The 12,563-nt window shown below is 39.4% G+C and overlaps 1 protein-coding gene across 2 annotated transcripts in view; it reads left to right on the forward strand.

The window, feature by feature from the left end:
• LOC124151407 (calpain-5-like) overlaps nt 1-12,563 on the forward strand; it is a 46,458-nt gene that overhangs the window by 15,866 nt on the left and 18,029 nt on the right. For both annotated transcript variants that reach the window (XM_046523845.2, XM_046523846.2), the window contains exon 2: nt 1,029-1,226. In XM_046523845.2, coding sequence (XP_046379801.2) covers nt 1,056-1,226 — 171 coding nt within the window. In that variant the 5' untranslated portion in view covers nt 1,029-1,055. The remainder of the gene's footprint in view (nt 1-1,028; nt 1,227-12,563) is intronic.

Below are 12,563 nucleotides of genomic sequence, written 5' to 3' on the forward strand. Positions count from 1 at the left end.
AAAAATGTGCCCTAGGGTCATATCACGTCACGAGACAACAGTGTATTGTATCTGTCATCCGGACAGAATGTTGATGTCATTTGAATCTTATTGTGACGTGAGGTCGGAATGACATCACTCTAGAAACGATGTCATAGCTGAAGATTGTGACGTCATCGCACAAATTGTGGTTCTGCTGCTGTTGAGACTTGCTGTCATTGTATGTAATCATTAAAATTGGTCCCTGTATGTAGACATCTTCTTCTGTAATAAATAGAACATGATATTCGTGTTCATGTCATACTATGTTTACGACACACGCTCTTGCTCGGGAAATACCGGAATTTAGACACTCGTGTCGTAAACATAGTATGACATGAACACTCATATATGGCTATGGCTTAATAAAATAAAAGAATTTCGTTCTCAGGCAATGGTTTTTGAAAATATAGTTCGGGCGGGCAGTATCTTTTTCTTTTCTTTTTGTTCAAACTAGTATGTAAACAAATAAACAGTTGTGTAACCAAATGAAAAGTTGTGAACAATCAACCTGGGAAAGTGCCTCCCTACATAAATGTATTCCTTGATGAGTAGACCCGTGAAGATTCCGGGGTAGAAAAGGTCTTCACCAACCCATGCTTGCCGTTAAAGGCGACTATGCTTGTCGTAAAAGGCGACTAACGGGATCGGGTGGTCAGGCTCGCTGACTTGGTTGATACATGTCATCGATCCTAATTGCGTGGATCGATGCTCATGATATCAATCACTGGATTGTCTGTTCCAGACTCGATTATTTACATACCGCCATCATATAGCTGGAATATTGCTGAGTGAGGCGTTAAACAACAAACCAACCAACCAACCAACCTTGATGAGTAAAATAGTAGAATACAGTATTTGATTACTGTAGGATTTGGAATGTTTAAGGATTTGTAGGTTTTTTTTAAAAATGGAAATAAAAACAAAACAGACTTTGTGATGAAGCGGGCGGTGCCTGAGAACCAAGATTTTTTGTTTTTAGCCTAATGTTGTGACCTGGTTACCTTCAGGTGCAGTGCTAGCAGGGAGCTTCCAGTATGGGTCTGTTTGACACCGTCAAGAAGTACAAGGGCCAGGACTACAATGCCCTCAAGAAGGAGTGCAAGGAGAAGGGGACGCTCTTCATCGACTCCGAGTTCCCTCCCGATGACAGGTCTCTCTTCTACACGAAAGGGAAACTAGCAGGAGTGGCTTGGATGCGACCAAAGGTGGGGATCCTGTTTCACAATAATGCTGTCCTACTTGACAAATACGAGTGGACTTTTATAAGGGCCTCGTTCCACGAAGTGATTTTAGTGCTAACATCACCTTTATTCCCATGTTTAAACTTATAGGGGGCACTAGCATCCCAGTTGTTTATGGTACCGCAGTTAGTTCTGCAGAGTTGCATCCCTTTGGCATACCAGGATTCCAGTTTGCCACAATTGTTTTTAGGTGTCAGAACCACTATTGTGCTCGTGGGTAAATATCTAAGACCTGTATCAGTTTAAGCTTTCCTCCCACATCTAGCTGACATGCTGTGATATTGCTAAAATACTGTTCAAAACAGCATGAACACAAACTTACTCACTTACAACAATGGTGGCACAGTCCAGGGCGCCATTGTACAAAGCAATATTACTGCTAAGGCAGCGTTAGAAATTGGCACTAGTCCTAGTGTCCTTGCTAAACTGCCCAATGGTAAAGGTATCATAATGACAAGTAGAAATTTGCCCTTTTTAAGGGTTTTGCTATATGTTATCATCATAAGGATTAGTGGACGAAAACTGTTACTTTCTACCGCTGTAAGGTGATCGTAACCTGCATTCCTTAACATAGACTTGCAACAGTCGTAGCACTTAGGTTGTTTTGTACAATGACCCCCTGCCCTGTGAAGTATTTCACAAAGCCCTGTTGGTGCTGCAGCTGTTGCAAGTCTATGTTAAAGTATGCAGGCTACAATGGAAGTGCTAAATACGTTGTGGGGCCCAGACTGTTCCTTGCTCAATGAAGTAGTGTAAATGCTATGACTGTTACAAGGCACTGTATGAGTGATTGGATATATCACATGACATCATAAACACGAGGGGCGTGGTTAAAGCATTCGCTCGTCACGCCAAAGACCCGGGTTTGATTCCCCACATGGGTACTATGTGTGAAGCCCATTTCCGGTGTCCCCTGCCGTGATATTGCTGGAATATTGCTAAAAGCGGCTTAAGACCATACTCATTCATCATCAACGTGAATACTGCAACACTGGGATTTTCTAGTTTGCGCTTTGCCATGCAAGGAAAAGTCAACGTCAAGTTGTCTGCCACCCTGAATAGTAATATCATGAGGAAAATAGTTGATTATTCAGTAACTTGTGTTGTAGCAAAGATCGTTAAACATAAGGCAATCTGTTTTAGACTGATGATAGTGTAGAACTCTTTCCATTTGTAGACGAGGAGGATATGATGGCTGTATGGGGAAATTGATCGTGTCTGTGGGCTGTGTGCGATTCCCTGAATTCAACAGACATTATCTAGCTAATGATCCCTTATGAAAATTATTACGATGTTAGACAAGATTGACATGTACATACATATCAGTCAGGGTTTGTTGTGGCGACAAGTCTGCAGGACTGGTCCCACAATGCACTGTTAGTGCTACTGCTTTGTCAGTATGAGACTGCAACAGTCATACTATTACAATGAAGGGACCAGGGACCTGTCCCACAAAGCTGTCTTAGCATAATGACGGTCGTAACTCCCATACTCTAACATAGACATACAGTCTGGGGTTGTTTTGCTTGTTTGTTTGTTTGTTTGTTTGTTTAACGCCGCACTCAGCAATATTCCAGCTATATGACGGCGGTCTGTAAATAATCGAGTCTGGACCAGACAATCCAGTGATTGACATCATGAGCATCGATCTAGACAATTTGGATACGATGATATTCATCAACCAAGTCAACGAGCTGACCACCCGATCCCGTTCATCGCCTCTTACGAGAAACATTGTCGACTTTTACAGAAAACATGGGTTTGTGAAGACCTATTCTACCCCGGATCTTCAGTCTGTGACATTAGCAACTAATTCGAAGCCTGAGTCTTATAAGCTCAACTAATAATAGTGTAAAAAAACACTAAATCATACTGAAAATTATGCTAAGAGCCATGTTCGGGCTAGTTCTCAAAAGTGTATGGCTCAGACTGGACTTATGATAGTCATAGGAGTGAGATCTTTGCTGGGGACCATTAGCTATTATGCCTATCAAATAACATGTTTTCCAACATATTTTCACACTTCTCACGCCTACAGGAAAGTCTGATTTATATTGCTTTGTCATGTTTCATTTTGAAATTGGTTGCCCAGGAACAGCGTTTGTAAATTCTGCCTTCCCACTCACCTCAGGCCAATAGTTTTCTACGGGGAGGCAATTATCTTTCAAACCCCCTATCCTGCCTGTCTGGTAACTTTTTAAACTTTAGAGTTCAAAAATGTGATTCAATAAGAAGAATGCGTGAAAGGAATATCTCTAATCACTATTTTTCCTCCTTGGCTTGAAATCACAAATCCTCAGTTTTGTCTAAATATGTGCTAATCAGAACAGCTAAATACAAAGAAAATAAACGCGTTTTGTAGCACTCATATTGCACTTTATAGTAATTGTCAGTTTGTACTCCTGAAATAAGGGCCAGTAATATATGCTGTGGGATTGTGAAAGGTAACTGGTCACCTCGTTCATTTTGATTTTTGACTTATGTCATTCACTGCTCTTGAAATTGTACTGTCTTCGAACACATTGCCATGACTACCAAGAAAAAAACCTCCACTTTGAGCCATGTCCCCAAGCTCTAGTCAACCGGGCAAGTTATATTTAGCTGCAGAGTTTACTGAACAAGTAATATCACAAACAAGGCTGCGTTCCTGAACGTTTGCTTAATGCACAATTGTAAAACTAGCCTTAGCCTGTTATACAGGGGGCGGTCAGGTAGCCTAGTGGTTAAAGCTTTCGCTTGTCACGCCGAAGACCCGGGTCTCGATTCCCGACATAGGTACAATGTGTGAAGCCCATTTCTGGTGTCCCCCACCGTGATATTGCTGAAATGTTGCTAAAAGCGGTGTAAAAACCAAACTCACTCACTCACTCACTCACTCACTCACTCACTCACTCACTCACTCACTCACTCACTCACTCACTCACTCACTCACTCACTCACTCACTGTTATACAAACCCTGAAACAAATATATCCAATACAGTAGATGTTAGTCACTCACTCACTCACTCACTCACTGTTATACAGACCCTGAAACAAATATATCCAATACAGTTGATGTTAGTTGGTCTAAGACTAGCCTAGGTGCCTGACACTGCAACACTGTACAGGATGAACCTTATAACCATGTTATAGGGGAAATGGTTTATGAAGCTTTGGAAACATTCCAGTTTTGTGTACCATGTTTTCCTGAACACTATGATCCAGGTGGTAAAGGAAGGTTGAAATAAACCCCGTGAATCGTGTTGCCGGCACGGAGGCTGGGGATTTGTACATATTGATGAAGCGATCTGCCGCAAGTGATCAAAGACTGCCACATGTTACACAGGCAGGCCATTGATTCTGTTATTGTCACAGTCCTGTTGCCACTGCTGAGGGAATGTCATGTCGTATACTGAGTCATATATTTTGTTCACTGAACTTGAAATATTTTCTTATTGGATTTTAGAAATTTGATTTGATTTAGTTTTGCAAATAACCTACCGTATTCACCTTAGTAAGCCCCCCGCACCAATAAACATCAGCTGACCAGCTTCTACTCCAATCGTTTTGTGGGCGGTCGGGTAGCCAAGTGGTTAAAGCGTTCGCTCGTCACGCCGAAGACCCGGGTTCGATCCCCGACATGGGTACAATGTGTGAAGCCCATTTCTGGTGTCCCCCGCCGTGATATTGCTGGAAAATTGCTAAAAACGGCGTTAAACCATACTCACTCACTCACTCCAATCTTTTTGTAAACCTGTTTTGTTTGTTCGTTTGTTTGTTTGTTTGTTTGATGCCGCATTCAGCAATTTTCCAGCTATATGATAGCAGTTTGTAAATAATCGATTCTTAACCAGACAATCCAGTGATTGACATCATGAGCATCGATCTACACAATTCCCTCAATCTGCAACCATTCAATACCGTTAGTTGCCTCTTTCGACAAGCATGGGTTGCTGAAGACCCATATTAACCCAGTTCTTCACGTGTCAGTAAACAAAGTACTAAGCTATAAAATATAAATGACAGTCCATATTTTCTTGTGTATATTTCAGACATGTTGCAGTAAATATCAGTCTGTGCCAAAATCTTTTGAGGCTACTAGCTCAAATTTGGCTCTCAAAATTATTTTCAGTTGATTTCTGTGTTGCGCAACAAAGGTTTTTTTATCGTCAGGGGAGCGAAACCTTGGTTCACGGTTTTGCATCGTCGCACAAAGTGAGCGTTCATGACCAATTTTGAGTCAACATGAAACTGGATAATTGCACTTAGTGAGCTACAAAAAAATATAATTTTGAAACCATGAAGAATTTTGTCAATATGGTCCGTTTTCGGATTTTGTTTATTGTAAAACTTGTAAACATGTAAAGATCCACAATTTTGTTTTGTATTCAATATAAAAAGATATGATTCATGATAATATGCTTGCAAATCTATGCATCGTATCGACTAGGTTTACCATGTTTTACATGCTGTGTCCCACAGTATTACATGGTCACGATATGGCTGAAATATTGCCGATGTGACGTAAAGCATTAACCCACTCACTCACCCACAGTATTACATGTCTGAAATACGTAGACTGTCCCGATGGTTCAGTGGATAGAGCATCTGCCTGGAGAATTGGTTCGATCCCTATGCTGCATCATCCCAAGAGATGTTAAAAGATGGTACTTGTTGTTACCCTGCCTTGTGCTCGGCATTAAGGGGATAAAACAAGGACTGGTCTTCTTAGAGTCGTTATGATGTGACTTATTCATGTTAAACTATGGCATGGTATCTCAGAGTGACCATGAACCGAATTAAGTCCAGACTTGTACAATCAGCCACACATGCACGTGATGCACGTCGCTATGGGAATAACCTTGAATATCAAGCCATTGAATCTCACCTCCCTAAAATGTGTGAGACATTCTTCATATTTACAGATGTGTGAAGCCCATTTCTGGTGTCCCCCGCCGTGATATTGCTGGAATATTGCTAAAAGCGGCATAAAAACATACTCATTCATTCATTCATATTTACAGATAATTGAATTGATTATAAGAGATGAAATAATAATCTTCTTTTTTTAATGCGTTCCCCAGTAATTCTATGAGAGTAGGTACTCCACCCACACCCACACAATATTAAACAGAGCATGTTGGCTATAGAGCGTGGAGGACTTATACCATACAGGTATATATAGCACTGTAATTCCCGGGCCAGTATCACAAGCCAAATCTCTAGGGGGGGATACAGTCAATACTATACTGTACTATGATGTGGACAGTGCTCCTGTCAGTGTAATCATGATGACCTGATATTGTCTGGCTGATGAAGCAGGGTCTCCTCCCATGCCGACTGGGGTCAGGGGAGGGACTCCCATCAATCATGTCAGGGGCACATCACCATGTGTGTTCACATTCCTGTGTAATCATGGCGTTACAGCTTAGAATGACGACCAGCTTTAGACATTGGGTATTCAATGACTGTAATCTGACAGGGGTGTAATTGAGTGGGAGGAGAAGTTGGTCCACTTATTTCTTGAGTCATGGATTGCTATTGTAACTGGGTGGGAAGGGACTCGAGGCCGGGTGGCCTAGTTTATGTGAGATGGCCTTGCTGTGGCAGAAAAGCCCCAAGTGTTGCAAGTCTTACAACTATACCACATTTTTTTCCAAATAAGACGTTTAATTTTTTTAAATTTACATTTTCTATCATGTCATTCAAAAACTGGTATAATTATCAACTGTGCTTATTTTTGTTTTGTTATCTTGGTAAATAACACTTGTAGAGACGTTTTTGTGCTATGCATAAATCTGTGATTCATAGACTGACAGTCACGCGTACGAGTGACCCCGTCTCCGGTCGTGACTTGTATGGTTAATGGGGAACCGCCTCGCGTACACGTTATGACCTACACAGTTTGGTGAAACTCATTAGCATGTGTTTGGCTCAGGCAAACCTGTCAACATTGAAACTGGGATTCAAACCCACTTTCCTTGGTTCAGGTAGCCTCGTTATGTAAGCAGCAGCATTCCATGCTTAAGACATGGGTTGATTCTGTATGGGGGGTGGGTGACGACTAGAATATTGCTAAAAGTGCACTCCCTAACTGGAATAAATGTACATTAATGAATGTGAATTAAGAAGCTGATAATATTAACAATCTCATTACTAAGAGATCTGAGTGCTTCCTACCACTACACCAAAGATCTGAGGACGTGACAGGTCAGGTCAGAACAGTAATATTGAAGGCTTGATATTGATATTAACAAAATAAGCTTATTCATATTGTTAGAATTAGTGCTCCAAAAATATATATTATATAATTCAACAAGATTGCAGTAACCATGGTAACTGAAGTAACAGATGCTCCTACATGGGCAACACAAGGCTGATGGAGGTGACGCAAACATGTTAATACCAAGATTATTGATCCTTACATTCAAATACATCAAATACATCAAATACTTTGTTTGTTTGTTGTTTAACGCTGCACTCAGCAATATTCCAGCTATATGTCGGGGTCTGTAAATAATCGAGTCTGGACCAGACAATCCAGTGATGACATTATGAGCATCGCTGCGCGCAATTGGGATACAATGACATGCTTTGTAATCAACTTCTCACTTTGGTGAAACCCACGAGCACGGGTATGGTCCTGACAAACAAGTATGAGCAATGACAATGATAACCATAACAATATAACATTTACATCATTCAGAATATTATCGTCTATTTTTCTTTTCTGTGACGCATTTCCCATGGGCACTCCCATTTGTCAAAATGAGTTGTCTGCAGTACGGGTTGTATTTCAGTGTGGGGCGTTGGTCGTGTGTGTCTGGACTTTGGATCCCTGATAGTAGTGGAATATAGGGTTATTCTTGTCAACAAATCCTTGGTATGTCAAAGAAGACACTGATCTCATCTAGGGTGTGATTGCTAGTCCGGATGGCCATCCCACCTGTTTCTTGTCAACTTTGGTGGTTGGGGATTAGGAAGCATCTCTGCTTGTTATTTTATTCCCACCCATCTACATTCATTTATACTGGTTTCCATGGTTGAAACAGCCTTGAATTTAAATCACAAAAATAGCTTGAAAAGCCTTAAATTTGTACAAAATGACATATGCTTGTTAATAGAAGTATTAAAATTAGTGACAGATTTAATTTAATTTTATTTGTTGGTTGTGAAAATAAATCTTGTTGGAAAACTTGTGATGTTCATACGGCTTTTCAGGTCTTATATTGATTATTTTGACACACAAGGGCTAATAACCAAACTAAGAAGCCTTAAAAAAGAAAGTTAAGAGCCTTGAAAAAGACAGTTAAGAGCCTTGAAAAGCCTTGAATTTTAGTGTTCCATGTCTGTCTGAACTTTCGGCGAATTTACATATGTAAGTATTGATCACTGAAGTCCTGGGTTGTGGGTTTGTCTAGGATTGCAAACAGTGACTTGGGGAAAAAATAGTCTTTTGTTCAAAACTGGGATTGAAAAACTTCTTTTGTTTTAAGTTCAGAGTAACTTTAACATTGCATTCAATGCAATAATGTGAAACTGCGTTAAAGTCTCGCCCTCTTTCCTAGCCCTGTTACCAGTATAAAGGCTTAATAGCCGTACCATCAGTCATAACTATATCATGTATGGTCAAACACCATTGTGTTGAAGTTGAAGGGACCTACAAAAATACTTTGAGTTGTCCGAGGTTCGACATTACTGAAAATGATGAATAAACAAGGACTACACAGGGACCAAGCTGAACCTTCGAGACAATCGCAAGTTTGACACATCAGAGTTCAACACATCCAAGTTGGACACATCAAAGCTTGACACAATGGTGAACATGAATTGGGAAGTGTTTAATTGCAATTTAGGAATCTTTAATGACGATTCTTGCAGACTCAGGTTGATTATCAGCCTAGATATATCTGCGGCGTATATGCCTCATTGTTCATCAACCCTGCCATTGTCGATGGTATATTTACCCTGTGAGCACTTGATCTACTGGTTTGCCCAGTCCCTGGCTGCACATGTCGAATATTACTGTGTTTGACGGAGACACTCACTCACTCACTCACTCACTCACTCACTCCCTGCTTACTGATTATTTTTCTCAATATCATATTTGCTAAAACTGAAGAAATGTAAAAAGATTAATTATTTTTAAATTTAAATTATATTTTTTTGTTCCTTTGAAGAATTGCTATTTATGCATTGTTTTTAGTTACCTGTGTATTTTCTGAAAATATGGCAAAACCTTGCCTTCAAAAACATGTTGAGAATATCAGTTGAATTTCTTATGGTGATAAATTGCAATGATGGTCCCATTCCACCAAGTGAACTTGAGAAATTCACGTTCTAGTTCCATTGAATGAGAGGCAACTAATGAATGCTAATCAATAATTGATGTCGATGTGACCTTGTTTGATCTATCGAGGAGTACTTGTCAGACCAGATGTGTGTGTATTCTTCAGTGACAGGTAGACAATCAATACTATAGCCTAGCAATCCGCAGGGGAGGCAACTCAGTGCACCACTTGGAATCAGTCAGAATAATTACATGTGAACAAGTTTGTGTTTCCATTGATTCATCAGAATCACGACATCAAAACAATTCTTTTGGACAGAATTTATACATGCATTTTAGCAAATATGCAAAATTATTGTTACAACATGCAATAAACCAGAAGATGTTCTCCACAAAGTTGTACATTGTTTTCATTCAAAGTTTGTGTGAATGTGAAAATGACAGGAGAATTGAGCTACCCATACGTCACTGTGGTGAACTTTTAAGTGTACTTCACTGGAAAAATGCACTTTCAAGAATAAATGATAATCATGTAAGAAAGTTTCCCAGTGACCCCACACCTGCTGTGAAGAGTCGATGCAACAGACGTTTGCCTTGCCAGCTTCCTTTACATCCTCACAGACTTTCCAGTCACCTGACTGGCTTTATTTCACAGTACCATTTTGTGACTTTTTATAAAACACATGAAAAACACACCATTTAACATTTTGAGCTGATTTTCTTCACATGATACATTTTAAACAATTATTTTGTACCAACAATTTTAAAAACCATGAAATCATAGTCAGGTTCAAGTGTTTTGGAATTTTGTACGTCAAATTGTTTTAGTAACGATGAGATTCATGCTGAAGTATGAAAAACTATACGAGACACTCCTACGGAAGGAAGGTTTTAAACATGTTGAGAGCTCTTGTGTTTATTTGTTCTACTTGATTCTCCCTGTAAATTTGTTTATGTAAATAAGGATAACTCTTTAAACCAGGACAAAATCCAGGAAAGAGATCTACTTGTAAGATGGGACTTTAACATGTGAGGCCGAGGCACAAACACAGGACTAAGGTACAGTGTAAGTTGACTTACCACATAGGCCATGCTGCGAGGTCCTGAGGCCTCCTCTAATCAGAGATTTCATTCACAGATTTAAGTGAAGGAAGCTATTCTGGTATTTCTTGTACAGAACATGTAGGTGTATTAGTCATTGCTTGTGAATTCTGAAGGTTGCCAGATCAATTAGAAGCCAGACAAGCTACACAGGCGCCAGTGGTACAGTTAACTGGAACCTGTCAAAGAGTTCACCTCAACTCTGATTTATCTAAGACAAATTCTTCTTAAATTCTTTCATTGTTTCTTTTGCATCATTTTGAGGAGGGATATGAGTGCAGACTTGTTCGGGAGAATACCATCATTGTCTTGTGCGTCATTGAAGATTTGAGGGGATTGAAAGTTAATGGCATGAGAAAAATGTTTGTATTGTAATCCATGGGAAGTGAGCCAAGATTTGGCCACAAATACACTGGCCCCTTAAGGAAATTGTTTCAAGTATTGGAATGATATTGTTTGGTACTTTCCTTAAGAAAATGGTTGAAGTAGATTTATGAATACATTTCTCTATGAAATGGTCAAAAAGTGATGTTACAACAGGACATTGCTTCCATCAGAAGCCAAATTATAGATAAATGTAAAAATTGTAAGTTAATACAAATTGAAAAGGTTTCCTGATGGTTACAGAGTGGTTTGGTAAATGTGTTCTTGGATAAATTTATCAACTGGTGCCGTTTCCTATTTAGGGATTTTTAGAATTTGTATTTTTTCTGTTTCCATGGCAGCATTGAAGTTTGACTTTGACTCTGCATGTTCATATTGGTGTGTACCTGAGATAGAAATACAAAGTTCCAAATCCAAATTCCATGGTATTGTTTTGATAGCTCAGTAACTAATCTTGTATATGGACAGACAGTTTAGATAAATATTCTCTCATCAAGTTTGACTTTAAGTAACAGTCTGATAATTTGTTCTTTCGAATTTGTGGGGGACGGCAGGATTTGCTACAAGTATTTTTTTTATTTATGATGAGATTACTGTCAAGAAATATTGTTGTCAAACACAAACAGTTTTCCATAATCACTGATAATACACAGACTTCTTATCCGTTACTTCACAATGTTTGCAGGAGTTACAACTAACATGACAGTGCAACATCTGGCTACATTGGACTGAATAAATAGCCATTCTGTGGAAACACAAAAGATTATACCGAATGCGCTTACAATGAACTGGCGGATATAATGAATTTGGTTTTTTTCCCGGCCATTTGCTGTATATATGCTGTATATATGCTTATAACGAACTATAGTTATAACGAACTAAACTTAGTGGTCCCTTTGAGTTTGTTTTAACCATAGTTTACTGTCTTTGAGAAAAGACTGTCCTGTAGATCAAGAATGTAAAATGTGTTAGTCATTGTAAAAGCTGAACAGTTCGTAAACATGAATATGTTTGTAAATAATCGTACACTGTTTGGCAAATGTGACATTTCTCCAGTGAAAGTTTTAGTCATGAAGTTTATAATCCAGTCTTTGTTAGTAAATGTTGGACATAACAGTTTCAGTATTGATATGACATTTGTACAGCACATGCCACTGAGCCTGTGGGGAAGGGTGTTTAGGACTGTTCTGCCTTTAGAGATGGCTGTGTGTGTTATCTCGGCTTATTCTTGTGTCCCCCCGCCGTGATATTGCTGGAATATTGCTAAAAGCGGCGTAAAACCTCACTCACTCACTCACTCACTCACTTATTCTTGTGTCAGAGCTGATGCCATTTCCTGAGAGTTCCTGGGGATTCCCCAAGGAATGTGGATGTGGTTGGTTGTGTTTTGTCAGTGATAGAATGTCATAGTGTCTGACGCAAAACATATAAATGTCAGTCTCATCATGATGGGCATGGGCCTGAATTTCATGTTGCAATTTATTACATTAATGATTCATGTATTGCGATATGTACCACAATATATTGCGTTCTTTCGTACGTAATT

This window comes from Haliotis rufescens, unplaced genomic scaffold, assembly GCF_023055435.1.
Source record: "Haliotis rufescens isolate VD_foot unplaced genomic scaffold, xgHalRufe1.0.p SCAF_9, whole genome shotgun sequence".
NCBI classification, from domain to species: domain Eukaryota; kingdom Metazoa; phylum Mollusca; class Gastropoda; order Lepetellida; family Haliotidae; genus Haliotis; species Haliotis rufescens.